At 39.0% G+C, this 15,198-nt stretch overlaps 1 protein-coding gene across 9 annotated transcripts in view; it reads left to right on the forward strand.

Annotated features, from left to right (window-relative positions):
* The window catches only part of LOC110841535 (ras-GEF domain-containing family member 1B), a 360,406-nt gene that overhangs the window by 230,751 nt on the left and 114,457 nt on the right, over positions 1 to 15,198 (forward strand). Inside the window, exon 4 of one of the 9 annotated variants that reach the window (XM_087347618.1) lies at positions 9,645 to 9,892. The exons of 7 other annotated variants lie outside the window; for them this stretch is intronic. In XM_087347618.1, the coding sequence (XP_087203744.1) occupies positions 9,645 to 9,686 (42 nt within the window). In that variant the 3' untranslated portion in view covers positions 9,687 to 9,892. Of the gene's footprint in view, positions 1 to 3,638; positions 4,379 to 9,644; positions 9,893 to 15,198 lie in introns of those variants that run through there. One more of the 9 variants, XM_022087181.2, reaches the window with a different exon arrangement.

The following is a 15,198-nucleotide window of genomic DNA, read 5'->3' on the forward strand; positions in this document are numbered from 1 at the left end:
GGGTATTATTATTAGACTTTAAATTCTGTTCGAGGCTATTTATTTCGTACTTTTATCGCCATAAAAATCTGCGCACAATGTTAGGTCTTATGGATATGATTTGGTACGATTCCTGGGTGCTGTATGAACTTTGAAAATTACTAGAATCGAATCGGATGAGACACTGTGATTTGGAATTGTGTAAGGCACGGGATAAGATCTGGCAGTGAGCGGTCATGGCGCAGTTTAAGGTATTTCGGTTGATGATTGGAGTGACTGAGTAGACAGCGATAAACCTTGAACATTTCGAGTCAGATGTACAGTCGCTGTGATATCCGCTCGGTATTTTAGACTTCCATTCACTTGTTTTTTTAAAAAAAAATTATTGTGTATTTCTTATGATTCTGGTTTCAGGGCGAAGATAAGTAGATTTCAGATAGTGTCTTAGATTCCTTTTTTATCCTTATCTTCCTCAAGCCAGATACATGGTCTGCGTTTTATAAATGGAACAGCGATCCAACTTCTATAAAGCCCTTTTCACGCTAACAGATAAGAACAGAGGGAATGATCTACGAATTTCGTTGACGTTATTCATCGCTAATGGATAACGCCACTTACGCGATCAACAGGATTTAATGACGTACACAGACCAAACAACAACAACAGCTCCTTTGTGGTGTAGGAAGTGTGAATGCAACGAGGTAACAGCTGCCCTGTTTCTGTTTTCGCCTCTTGTGTCGTGATATAATTCGCAGATGCGCCATGTTTTATACGTTCTTTACATGAAATGCACGTCATTAGCCCATAATGTGGAGAGATTTCTGTAAGTCCGCATGTTTCACCTTAGAAAGTACTAAACGTATTTCGATAACACGCAAGTATTTTTAGGATTTGCACTAAACGCTGCCCAGCGAATTATATTATGTCTCTAATCCGACTGATGCACTACGTAAAAAAAAAAACTGATTTAAATACATCGGGTTTCTCAAAAAGCGACCCCGTACAAATATTTGTTACATGACACAGAAAATAGATCTATTTAAAATCCAAATTTTCTAATTGAAACGGTTTTTTGATACGATGATATTTTATTTATTTGTAGTGTTCTGTCTGACGACAGGTCCATATGAACAGGATCCTTCCATCCTTTTCTCGGACTGGGACCTGTTCATATACGTTCTTGGCAGATGATCCAGAAGTGGTTTGCCATTGCCTTCTTCTGTGTGTGAATGGAGTAATTGTTGGGATGCCACGGAGGAAACCTCCGTGTTGCCTAGACCACGGCCTTGCCCAACACAAGTTATAAATTCGGGAATCGAACCCGAGACCCCAGGATTCAGCTAAAAATAAGGAATGTTATTAACACAAAGAGACTGTCTTTAGGGTTGATTTTACATTTGGAAATCTGATTAAAATCAAGTGAATCATTATTATTATTATCATTATCATCAGGTTTTATTTACTACCGAAGTGTACCTTATCTCTTACGTCTCATAGAGAAGCGGCTTTACGTGCCGCGTAAACTGAAGTTAAGTTTTTAATAATAAATTCTTAATAAACTCGTTTTACACTTTATGGTCTTCCTTGAGGGAGCTGTTAGTTGCTCAGACGGTTGAGAAATTTACGTCTTTTGTAGAATCGGAAAGTTCACTGGCGTGTTCACACACAAAAAACTAGACTTTGATCTTTATTCTGAGACGGTCGAATCCAGTCCACATCTTCACATACCGAATCGAATGTAATTTTTATCCCTTTAGGACTAGGTCTTGTACTGTTTCTCTTTCCTTGAGATTTCTCGATCTATCGCTTATTTGAATTTCTCATAACCACGATAACGAGCATGTGATGTTTTTCACATCGAATACTCATTGATTTATTGTTATTTGTTATTGTTGCTAATTATTTATTATTTTGTCTAGTGTGAGATTTGTTTAGTTTCATTATTCACTTTAGGCGTATAGTACATTAGAAAATGACGTTGATACCTAACAAATTATTTTGTCTGTCGGTCATGAAATTAATACGTCCACTAATGCACTACATCGTGATCAGTTGAAACCAATCGACAGAGATGTTTGTGCGTGTAATCTGATTTAATGAGACTTGCAAAATATTTTGATGTTCTCATGTTAATCGCCTGTCGGGGTTGCTAAATGAGGTCGGATCCCTCGCAATTTGCGTTGTCATAGGAACCTAGTAATGAGAAATCAGGAGATTTATATCAGAAACAGTTAGAAATAATGTTGAGTGATTTTACGTTCCGTTAAAGTTTCCGCAGCGTGACTCTAACTATAATTTTACTCCAGGTGATTCGTTTCTGATTTGAAATTTGTGCTGTTTTCAAAATACATTTCCGCATCCGTGGAGCCAGAAGTAGTGTCTGATTAACCTAAACTCAGGGTATTGAAAATATCGCAATTGGGTTTTTGTACAAGGAGAAAATAAAAACTTTAATTGTAGTCACATTTTAGCGGAATTTCACTTTTCCTTACATTCGTTAATTAATTATTTTCTTTGAGTAATCGAATTCTTTTACAAGCATTGGAGGTATCACCTTTTTAAATTTAGAATCTGGGTACCAGACTGTAAATAGAGGTTTGCACTGCGTTCGCCCTTGTGAGATGCCTTTATGGTCTTATGTGCAAAGCTTGATAAAAAGGTTCGTTGAATTATCGAACACCCATTTCGTCATTAATCCCCTTCAGAATACTCTCCTCCCGTACGCGCGCACTTCTGAAAGTCTTCTTTTGGATGACGTTTCATGTCGCGTTGTGATGACGTCAGTCGCGAACTTTTTGATCAAGCCTCATATGAATAACGCTTTCGTGGGTAATAAGAAATGGTACAGAACTGAATCTAAATCTGTGAATGTTTAGTGGTGGTCGTGTGGGGGGGGAACGAGCTATAAATATTAGACGAGAACATTTTAAGCCGTACACAAAGCACGGAAATTTCATTTCTGCGATCCACAGAATTTTTTGTGTGCAAAGATACGAGATTAAAAATTAAAATTGCAGTTAAGGGAGAAGTTAAATATGTTTGGCCTCGTAGTTAAACTGATTAATAGGTTGTAGTATAGATTTTTTTGTACCGGTATGTATGTGGTTTTATAGAACTTATTACGATCTATGCTGTAATGCCTACGCAAAAATAGTTGCATCACACCATTTCTATTAATTAAGTCCTTGGCACTATTCTTCTTGAGAACCTAATAGTGGCCTCATATAGTTTTAAATTCCTCGCATTTATGGAACCTGGATGTTCATTACCGTGTTCACAAAAGCACGTCATCTGTCTCTGTCCTGAGCCACTTTAATCCAGTCCTTATCATCCAACACTGTATCCCTCAGATCCATTTTAGTAATATGTATTTACTCAGTAACTAATGTAGTGATAACACTATAATTATTCTGTGTTTTGGGATTCGGTCTGGCATTTACTCCACTAATGGTTATTCCCCACGGCCGCCAGAACCTCATTTGTGAAAACGGCATACTGTGGGGGGGGGGGGAGATGAGGTTGGCAGATTTTGATAATCATTGAGACACTAAATCTGCTATTATGACATAGTTTTGTTTTGTTTTGAAATTAAGGCGTTAATATGTCTTTGCTAGGGATTTTGACCTCATTTTGAACGTTCCTGTAAACAGAGGATAAATCCAGCAGCGGGTAGCTTCGCGTTCCTTTTCGGACGTCGTGATTATCTTACAATGCTACAAAGGGAACAAGACAGAGCGCTGCTGCTGTGTCCGACAGTACCTTTTATGAGTTGGGAAATCAATTCGACATGAATAAATTTGCTACTTCATAGAACAAATGCGACGACGGAGACGAAGAGAACCCTGTCACGCCATCTATTTAGCCGTCACGTGACCTAGGTGACGTATATCTCAAAAGGTAAAGAAGTGCTTCATATGATTTTTCTATGGAATAGAAAACGTGTTCGAATAATTCGTATATTTTTTTGTGTGTATTGTGCCTGAAATTTGTGCTTTATGTACTGAGTGGCGTCTGAGCGTTTGAAGCTTAAGAGTGTGTCTAGTGAAATTGTCGAATGTGATAAAGTGGCGGGGGTGAAGCCCCCCACACAATGGCGATGTATTACTACGCTAGTAAATTATCTGCGGCTACGAGTTCAAATACACAGGGATCTACCTCAACGTCGTCAGCGGTTTCTTCAATGACGTCACCATCCACGTCTTCAGGTACGGTGCCGTCTGCAAGTTGCCATCATCGGCACCATCATCATCATTATCACCTGCAGCAACAGCAACAACAACAGCAACAATTACAAATCCAACATCAACAGCCCCAGCTCCAGCCTCAGCCTCAACAGCGCCCACAACAGCAGCAGCTACCTGGTATTCACCATTACCGCCATCATAAACATAAGCACAAGGTCAGGCCAACCAGGGTTGCTGTTCAATCGCGACTCGGTCGATTGTGATAGGATTCGATTTGTGACTGTGTTTTTATTTCTTATAGTGCATGACTACAGCGCCACGGTGGTCTAGCGGTTAGAACGCTGGCCTTGTAATCCTGGGGTCTCGGGTCCGATTCCCGGCGGTGCCCGAATTTATAACTTGTGTTGGGCAAGGCCGTGGTCTAGGCAACACGGAGTTTTCCTCCGGGGGCTTCTTCCCCGGTTTCTCCGTGGCATCCCAACAATTACTCCATTCACACACAGAAGAAGGCAATGGCAAACCACTTCTGGATCATCTGCCAAGAACGTATATGAACAGGTCCCAGTCCGAGAAAAGGATGGAAGGATCCTGTTCATATGGACCTGACGTCAGACAGAACACTAAATAAATAGTGCATGACTGGCTATGTTCTGAGCAATGGCGCTGAATGGCAGGTTGATATGTTCGTCGAGTGCTGCTACTGTTAGGTAGCTTTTAGAAAGTTTTCTAACATGGTTTTTGCGGAATGGTTGAAATAGTGTTACCGTCTGTATTTTTATTGGTTGTTTTGGTTGAAATGGTTTTTAAACGTGTACAGAGATAAAACGGAAAGGAGATTAAGGTGGGGTGGGGGGTAAAGGACAGGAAGACACTGGGAAATGCATGAAGATAGGAAATAAATCAGTTAGTATTTACCACATTTTACCCGTCCACGTGTCTGTATAATGAACAAGTATCGGTTGGTTGGTGTTTATTTGCTGTTAAGGGACTTTGACCCAAATTGAATAATATTTATTAATGTGTGTATTGTTATAACCGTTGCCATGGTTATGGTGTCATGGAATCTTGAGCCTTATGCGATGTTATTTATGGCTTATGTGTGTTTAATCAGTTATGACGGGGAATTTAGTAGATCTTCTTAAAATGATACGCTTTGTGTGTTGTACCCTGTAGGATTGGTTACCTGCTTGATATATTCTTGTCGCTAGCAATGAACTGTGAACTGTTGTTACGATAAAGTTTTCTGTAGTACGTGGCTGTAATTACGTCAGTGATCGCTCATAAGATAAATTTTTCACCTTGCAAAATAAATGAGGACCCTGATGAATCTTAGGGGTGGGAACAAGAACTTTGTTTTAAATTAAAATTACTGAAAACTTGGTGTTTCTCTTCGTAAACGTCTTAAACAACGAAAACTAATGAAGCTCAACGGGGGAATAGGCCAGCAGGCTATGATGAAAGGCCGGGGGTGGGGGGGGGGGCGGAAAGAAAATGGAATTACATGATTTAGTGAACAGAAATTATGGGATGCCTTCTGAAGTAGACTAGAACGGTTATAATACACTTAACCTAAAGTTCTCCGCGATAGAGTTCCAAGAATTTCGCAGTTCTAAAACTGGATGTTATTATGAATATTGTTCTAAAATTGGGAAAGTATTTTGAAATCTTAATCATGTCTCCCTTGATTCTAAATGCAAAATCTCGTAGCCTGAAGTGTTTTTGACAAGAATTGTAAATTAATCGTAATTTAGAGATTTCCGTCTTCTGGGTTGTTGCGCTGTGTAGTCTCTGGTTGATGTTAACCAACGTTTCAGAGGTCATACTGCCTCCGTCATCAGGGCGACAACCCAGAAGACAGAAATCTTCATACTCATCACCCTGATGACGGAGGCAGTATGACCTCTGAAACGTTGGTTAATATCGACCAGACTACACAGCGCAACAACCCAGAAGACAGAAATCTTCATACTCATCGCCCTGATGACGGAGGCAGTATGACCTCCGAAACGTTGGTAAACATCTACCAGTCTACACAGCGCAACAACCCAGAAGACAGAAATCTTCAGACTCATCGCCCTGATGATGGAGGCAGTATGACCTCTGAAACGTTGGTAAACATCGACCAGACTACACAGCGCAACAACCCAGAAGACAGAAATCTTCATATTCACCGCTCTGATGACGGAGGCAGTATGACCTCTGAAACGTTGGTTAACATCGACCAGACTACACAGCGCAACAACCCAGAAGACGGAAATCTTCATACTCATCGCCCTGATGATGGAGGCAGTATGACCTCTGAAACGTTGGTTAACATCGACCAGACTGCACAGAGCAACAACCCAGAAGACGGAAATCTTCATACTCATCGCCCTGATGATGGAGGCAGTATGACCTCTGAAACGTTGGTTAACATCGACCAGACTGCACAGAGCAACAACCCAGAAGACGGAAATCTTCATACTCACCGCTGTGAGAACCTCAAGTCTTACAATCGTAATTTAGTTTGTCCATTTCTGTGCATAATCGGCGAGAGTACTTATTTCACTTACATCGATTTTGTCAGAAATGTTACCGAAATATTTTCCTATCACTATGTTAGAAATTTTTATAAACAGACTTTTTTTCGTGAAAGTATTGTAACAGAAACTGGGTTGAACAAAACCTATTTCCTGTTTACATCTCGTACTATCACTATACTGGAAGTCACCAGCAACGTGTTATGAAAAGTTTCTTATAACTGCGTGACAGAGTTTGATAGGCTGTTTACTTTCCGAGGGTATCCGTAATATCATGAAAATTACTTGTGGGTTCTGACACATAATTCACTTATAGTTTGGGAATGTTCCTTAACTATCATAAGATATTTTTCAGATGCAATGCAAAGGTAAGCACCGCGGTATAGAATAGGGGCGGTGTTGTTGTCACATGATTTTTGATGATTCTCGATCTGTTAGGTTCACGGATTATTATTATTAAGTGTTCTGTCTTACGACAGGTCCATTGCTCTGCCCAAAAAGAGCTCTCCAGTTGTCCCTATTCTCGGCTTCTCGCTTTAATTCCTGGAACGTCATCTTCTTTCCTTGTTTAAGGTCGTCGGTTAGCTGTATCAGTCTTCTTCCCAGTCCTCGCTTTCCTTCAACCTGGCCTTCGATGATATCACTCAGTAACCCATTCCTTCTCATAATATGTCCCAGCCAGTTAGCATATGTCTAGAAAATGACAGTAAATATGTACAAGGATTCAAACATAGAAATCAAAAATAATGCAAGAAATAAAGAATTTTTAATGATTCAGTATTAAGATAAAAATGAAGTTTTTTAAACCGCTACTATTCACTTGTATTCTGACGACGTTCGTAGTATAAATGTAGAATGAATAGTGTGATAAAATACGGCATAAGAAACCGTTCCTATTTTATGTTAATCGAGAATCGTTTGGCAATGGATCATATCGAAGGAACCTAACGAAGGACTAATGGAGAATTAAAATTCTGTAGGATTTGAGGTTTTTACAGCGGTGAGTCTGAAGGGCGAATGTCATTTATCGCCCTGTTGGCGGAGGCAGTATGACCATTGGAACGTTGGTGGAAATCTACCAGACTAAACGGCGCAATAACCCAGAAGACAGCAATGTTCGAATAAAATTCTTCTCACTCGCATCTAGCATCACCTCTCAGAACTGGAGCTACTTGAGAGACCTACGTATAATGTGAGAGGGCAATATCGAAACTTAACTTAAAGAACTATGTCTAATGCCAGTTTATCGTGATGGTAATCAGTCTTAGTGTTGGAGACTAAGAAATATTGTGCTTTACGGAATCATCATCATCGTCATCATCATCTTGTCTATTCTTGTATTCTGTAATAGATTCCACTAACTGTTGAGTTATCGCGTTAAAATAAATAACTGAATTACAAGGACCACAACCCTTTCATAAATGTACACTGATCATTGTCCTGGATATTAATGAACTGACGTCATCACCATCAATCACAAATTACAGCTGCAACTGTCGTGGACATGAAGACGGATCTGTTATTCATTATCTTTTGTCAGCTTCGTATATTGTTGTTTCAGGGAGTTGTTGCTGTTTCTTTGTTTGCCTTTTATTTTCTTTCCTTCTTTCTGTCTTTCTTCTTCTCTTTCGTTCTCTCTTCCTTCACCTCTTCGTTTTCCGTCTCGCAGGCTCTGCTCTCACGTCGAGTGACACTGCCACCTAGGGCATTGCGTGTTGGAACTCTGGGTACTCCTACGTGGTATCGGTACTCCACAAGTAGAGACAGACAGACGACAGTGAGGTTGCGAATTTTTAATTGCCTTGCTGACGGATGTAACAATGTCGATCCTGGACCGCAAAGCTTTCAGTCCGTGCAGAACAGAAAGCTACTCCAGTTTTTATGGTGTCGTTCTTAATTAACGCTGTCATTCAATTTACTATTAGTCAAGCACTTTGACATTGTATCCTCATTTTATTACAGACGAAATGATTTCGGAACGTTTAACCATTTCTGTCATTACTTTACACGTTTGTTACATTTCGGAAGGGAAAGTGTTGCTTAAAAGTAGGTCTCGGTGTAGGCAGGCATTAATACGGTAATTTTGAAATTGATGGGGACTTAATCAAGAACCCTTTGAGGTCTTGGAAATTTTAACAAAGAAAGAAAGAAAAAGTAACAAAATATAAATGAAACAAATGTCATTTTTTTGTCGTGTGTTCGAAAGTAAACGCACCTCAGACGTAGATATTTCATTCGATGTTTGTGTTCGACTGTTCTCAAACCCAAAAGAAAATGAGTTGTATCAATTGAAATGACAAATGTAAAAATAATACGGATCGGAACGAGGCAACACTAACACATGAACTTTAAATTATGGTCGATATCAGTTTTCTTTTTAAAGAAAGCCGCTCGCGTACGTGAAGGCTTTGAATTCTGCACTTGGACGTTTTTTCACGGTTTTGTGTTTCATCTGTATTATCTCGTGAAGGTATGGCCCCAGAGACGTTCTGTTCCATTCCATTCTGCCCTTCCGCCGTCAGTTTGCTGGTAATATCTTCACAGTGAGAGACGCGTGCACAGCGCCTCAACTTTCTGGAAATATCAACTGCCTTCAAATGAATTCTCAAGAAGTATTACTATAGCAACTTATCGTTATGTAGCAATTCAGGAAAAACGTAACTTTTGTTATGAAACCCGAGGATTCGTCAGCATTATCATAAAAAGCCCAGTATTTGCTTACTCCTATCCCGAGCCGTTTGATTGAAAATAAATATAAATAAAAATAATATCATAGTCTATATCTAATGCTCTAATGTGCACACGTAAAATTACAAAGCAAAATCAAAAGTTATTGATGCTGTGTGTCAGATCTAAAGTGGGGAAAATACATCGACGGGCCTTCTCTAAGCCCAATTTCAATTTTAAATTGCCATTGAACTTGTTTCTCTCTCTCCTAATTGGTGGTTTTCTTTTGTTTCAGGTACGTTTCCATGTTAGCACTGTTTCTGCAGACCTTGGGTGAGTGAGTACACTTTGTAGGGGCGTGTTGGCCCAGCGGTGACGTATCTGACTCTCATTTAGGGCCGATAATCATGTTCGCGTCTTTCCTCAGTCCCTCCTGCGATTATCTTTCTTCCTGAAGATTACTGTATTCTGGAATGTTGCACCGTGTAGCGTTTTGAAGTTAACCGACGTTTCAGAGGTGCCAGACTACGCGGCGTGACGTCCCAGAAGGTATATTCTTACTCGTCGCCTTGAGGCTCTGAAATATCACCTCTTATTTCTCACTTTGTTACTTTTCGTTTGTCTTTTCATAATTTCATTTTGTTTCCCTGTTTGCTTCGTTTTTGTTTGTAAGTTTCGTTTTATTCGCATTTTCTTTCATTATGGCACTATAAGATGTGAACTGTTGTGACATGACGCATTCAACTGAACTTATTATATTGAGTTACAACAATTACGATCCGTGCCCTGTGCTCAAGCTATCGTCTCACAGCACAGCAAACAATTACGACCGTATCTTAGCTACAGGCCTGGATAATGAATGCTATCTGATGAGCGCTTTATTAGAGCAGCTGGTTGTTCGCTTGCAATGAATCATAGTAACTATCGCCTAGTTTCAAACGACACGCATGTGCCAGCTTATGAGCCCAAGGGGCTGGTTATGTTAATTATCAAGTGTTGCTACCATTAATCAGCTTTTAGAAATGATAAATGAGATAAAGGTACGAAAATTATCAGAGAAACTATTTAAGGGATAAAGATACGAAATAAATAATTCCCCGTTGAATTTCAACGAGCATTTCCCACTAGTACTGTTCGCGTTTGATAATAAACAAAAATGCTTTGTTGTGTTAGTAATAATTCAATTTGTGGCCTATTATTTGTGATGTGGAGTGTCAGGAATTGTCTCAGCGCCTTCCCTGTCCCGGTCTGTGAGTGAGGGAAGGATGTTTATGAAGGACGAAGTATCTTTGTGTCTTCCCAACGCGTTGTGACTTCCAGTGCTGTGCGGGCAATGTTGTTCGTAGGGGAGCTGTGTTATTGATTACTGGGAACACTGGTTCAGCCATCACAACCACATTGTGACCTCAGACAGGATTCGAACTCTGTTCGCGCGACATTTTCGTTTTGCTCCAATGGGATTATCGTTACCTTAACTGATTGATTCGCCATACTACATGAAATATAGTATATGCAGGATACATAGGCCTGCCGAGTTGATTTATTTATGACTTTGTATGTTTACAGCTTTAGATATTCCCGTAGTTCTTGACGGGAAATTTGCTACTTTAGTCAAGATGTGATCCAGAGACCATAACATTTTTTCAAATCTACTTTTCCTTAAACTGCAATAGACAGATTGATCTTTATGCAGGGAACTTCTTAATTCGGTCATTTTGCAACGATGAACTAATTGCTGAGGATAGGTTGTAGCGCCGTGTAGTCTGGTAGAAGTTTACAAAACTTTCAGATGTCCTCACTGTCTCCATTATCAGGGCGGTCGCCCTCTGAAATGTCAGTAACTTATACCAGACTACACGTCGCTACAACTCAGAAGACAGCCATCTTCGGGACTCACCGCCATGAAATTTTCAAATCCTACTCTGGAAAGCATATAGGGGCGTGGAGGTAAAATTAGTTTACCTCCATGAAGTTAGCTTCCGTACACTTGCATAGTATCACAAACCTGATACAGAAACGTATTTTGAGCATGACAAAGGATGTAATATCTCATTGAATTTAGAAACGGAATCTATTATAATCGGAATTCTAATGTGGAGCGGTACTTTTAAATATAAAGTGGAACCTCTACATAACGCGAAAATATATACCGCTGCCTTTACCTTGTCCCACTATACATAAATACATATTTATACATAATATTATGGATTCCGAAATTAGATAAATGTAAATATCACTTGTAACACTGGTGGCATACAACCCGGGTAGTACTGAAGTTAAACCCTGAAACCCCTGTTATATCGAGAATCCGCTTTATATAAAATCCGCTGTACGACTTCTTTGCTGTTAAGTGAACTGTAAGACACGTATATACATTTATTGTTCTTAATGTTCTGTTGTGTCAAGAATTCTACACGTTGATTTTGATGGATATTTCTTAATTTACTAATCCTCTTTTATTATAGTTAGCTAATTATTTTTCATGATAATCCGTAAACAGAGTCGAATTGAGTATTATCTTAATTTAAAGTTGGATTTTACTTTGTATATGCGTTCCTCGTTTCTAATTTTAATGAAGGATTTTCTTTCTACCAGACGAATTGTTTGATACGTCAGGAGATACTCAGAACTGTACTTGTGTGTGTAATGTTGAAAGACCATGACATCATTACTTGAAATAGGATGAAAGTTTCAAAACTTTATTTAATCACGTTAAGAAAGTTCACCTACTCCTTTGCAACTCAAGTGCATTTAGCTGCCAACGAACGCAGCAGTCCTAAGTCCTTGGAACTCGGTCTAGAAAATGAGAACCTCTTGACGTTACTTACGTAAGTATTTGAGATGTTGATGATAGATAGATTGATTGACTGATTGATCCTTTATTTCTGCGTCCCAATATTATTCCTTCAATATCTAACTGGCTGGGACATATTATGAGAAGGAATGGATTAATGAGTGATATCATCGAAGGCCAGGTTGAAGGAAAGAGAGGACTAGGAAGAAGATTGATACAGCTAACCGACGACCTTAAACAAGGAAAGAAGATGACGTTCCAGGAATTAAAGCGAGAAGCTGAGAATAGGGACAACTGGAGAGCTCTTTTTGGGCAGAGCAATGGACCTGTCGTAAGACAGAACACTTAATAATAATAATGTAACAAAAATGTTCTACTGTTTTCCTGATCGCCTTGCTGGAACGCTGGATTAATTCCAGCAAACACAGATATTAGCACCCTTCGTATCCTGGAAATTCACATTTCGAATCTCTGCTGAGAGAATGTATTTTCTCATACAGATGGCTACTGCTCATGTTCAATGACTGTCAGATTAATTGTTTAACGATTAGTGTATTGAAAACGTACATATGACATTAACTAATTAGTGATGGAGCTCAATTTAGGGGTTCAACGTGACGAATATTGGTTTTGTTTACAAGTTACAGTCGGAAATTATTTTCACTTGTAATATTTGGTTACTGGTCTACGTACAAAAATGTTGGAATGAAAGTTATAGATGTTAATGGGTTTGGTGTATATTTTATGTTCCGCGTATCTGCAAATTCTGTGTATGACGAATGGTTTTTGTGTAAATCGATTGCGAATGATTTAAAGTGTGGATTACGTTGACCAATAAAATATTTTAAGTAGCTTTAATGTGGATCGTCGACACCATTTTCCATCAATTTTTTTTTTCTGTGGGTTTCGTGTTATGACATGCGGATAGACGTCTTCGGCGTTCTCTGGATACTTGTGCTTCGCACACACTTCACGTAAAGAACTCGTAATGTTATATACCAAGAGGCAACTATCTTTTCTTTTGATCAGTTCCCCATCGGTTCACCTAGGTTCAGTTGCCATGCGAGTAGTAAACTTGTGCTCAATTAGGAGACCTATCTACCCTTTAAGTTCTGTAATCAGTTCGCTGCTTCTCCAGAACTTGAAATAAAGCTGGTCGTTATTGAGAAATCCTCTAGGGGATTTTAACTGCAAAACTTTTTAATATTTTTTTTCTCTTGTCACGAGCCGTACATTTTGAAGGATTTCTTCAAACTGTCGAAACCAACTTATTCTAGAAGAACATATAAAACAAGACTGGCATAACTAGTGAAATAGCATTAATCTTCTTTCAGTAAAGGAAGTATTTCTTTTGAATGCTGCTGAACAGAATATGGCCTGTAACAACGTTGTGTCGTCCTCGGCGATGCTCTTGATTTATTTCTGTTGATTGCAGTGTGAAACATATTTAATTGTGGAGAACAAAATATATTTAGCCGAGATTGTAATGGAATGCAAGTTTTGCGGTCGCTAGTACATTTGCATCACTAGTGAATGTTAGCAAATGCATTGTGGTTCAATCTCAAATTCTGTTTTATATTGTGCCACAACTCCGTGAGGCCATCAATTATACTTTGGGAAATTACTGTTATCGTATTTTGGTAGGCTACATATATATATAAGGAAGTTAATTTAGTGGTGATATTTAATAACCGTTTACAAATTTTTAAACTACAGAATATTTTTACAAATATCGTTGTCTCGAGGAACCATTAAAATATCTTTATTCGGCCCTTACCAAAAATATTTCCAGCACATGGCTTTGAGGACAGGTGCAAATATATGCTGAATGAACTGTCACACGGACGCGCTACAGGGCGAAGTACCCAAGAGAGATTTTTTGTTTAATCCAAGTTTCGCTTCAACTGTCTTCATTGTAATTAAAGTGCATTTTATCACATTAATGTTACTAATATTGGACGTCGCTTGGGTGCTTACCCTCTTACTCATCTTATGATCGATGTGAGAAAGGCTTCTTCTTACCTTCCTTCTTAAAATAATTGCACATTTTAATATCTCTTTACTCTTCTTGTGGGCCCACGTATTATTCTTCTCTTTCGTTGTCACTTAAACGCTTTGAGAAATTAATAAGAAAAGTTTGTCCCCCCGAAGAAGTTTTCGCAAATAGCAGCTGTACAAGTAGTTAATCAAAGGAGAATACATTCTTATTTTATGTACATGAGCGATTGTTGAACTAAAAATGTCGCTTTTTTACATTTAGCCCAAGGGAACGCGAATTGTGGTATAAAATATGATCTATATTATATGCTCTTCGCTGTCTACTCCACCCCCCCCCCCCTTGCACACCTCCTGTCCCATCTTTTACTGAAAAATTCTTCATAATTGAGGACCGTGGAAACACTTTGCGTCCCAGGCTAAATCAATCTTGACTGTATCTTCTTCTACCCGCTAACCAACACAAATGTATCTGATTTAATATTTTTGAATCCTTTCGTTTTATCCCCACACCTCAACTCCTTCTATGCTAGCACCCTTAAAAATCCAATCTCACGTTTCTCTTTTATGCACTTTGAAGAGAAATTGGGGGTCGGCGGAAGCTTTCGGACTCTTTTTTTCATCCTTTTACGACCATTTCCTTAACACCCGCAGCTCTTGTCAACGCCCCAAGGGACAAGAGGCTTCATACGTGTAAGAAGAGCTCGTTAGTTTCTCTCGGCTACTATTCGACTTGGCGACTGTGAAACGCAACATACTGTATCGATTTTGAAAACCAATTTCGGAGTTAGTCACTTGTTATATTGCACCATCTTCAATTTCTGTTGTAATATAAACAGGCTTTGGGATTGGAAGTGTGTTTTTCAATGCATCGTCTTTCACGAGAGACCGATTTCAGGATTTATTCGCTTATATAAAGACTGACATACGAGAAACGACACTCCGTATAAAGTAACAAAATTTTTAATGTGATTGCAGATAATGTTAGACGAATACTAAAAGGTAAAAGGTAAATGTGATATTACGTTTAACTGGTTAAGGTAGGGGGTATCGTGATTGG

Source organism: Zootermopsis nevadensis, unplaced genomic scaffold (assembly GCF_977971745.1).
Source record: "Zootermopsis nevadensis isolate Lab colony 2312 unplaced genomic scaffold, Znev_1.0 Znev_ptg000012l, whole genome shotgun sequence".
Classification (NCBI taxonomy): Eukaryota; Metazoa; Arthropoda; class Insecta; order Blattodea; family Termopsidae; genus Zootermopsis; species Zootermopsis nevadensis.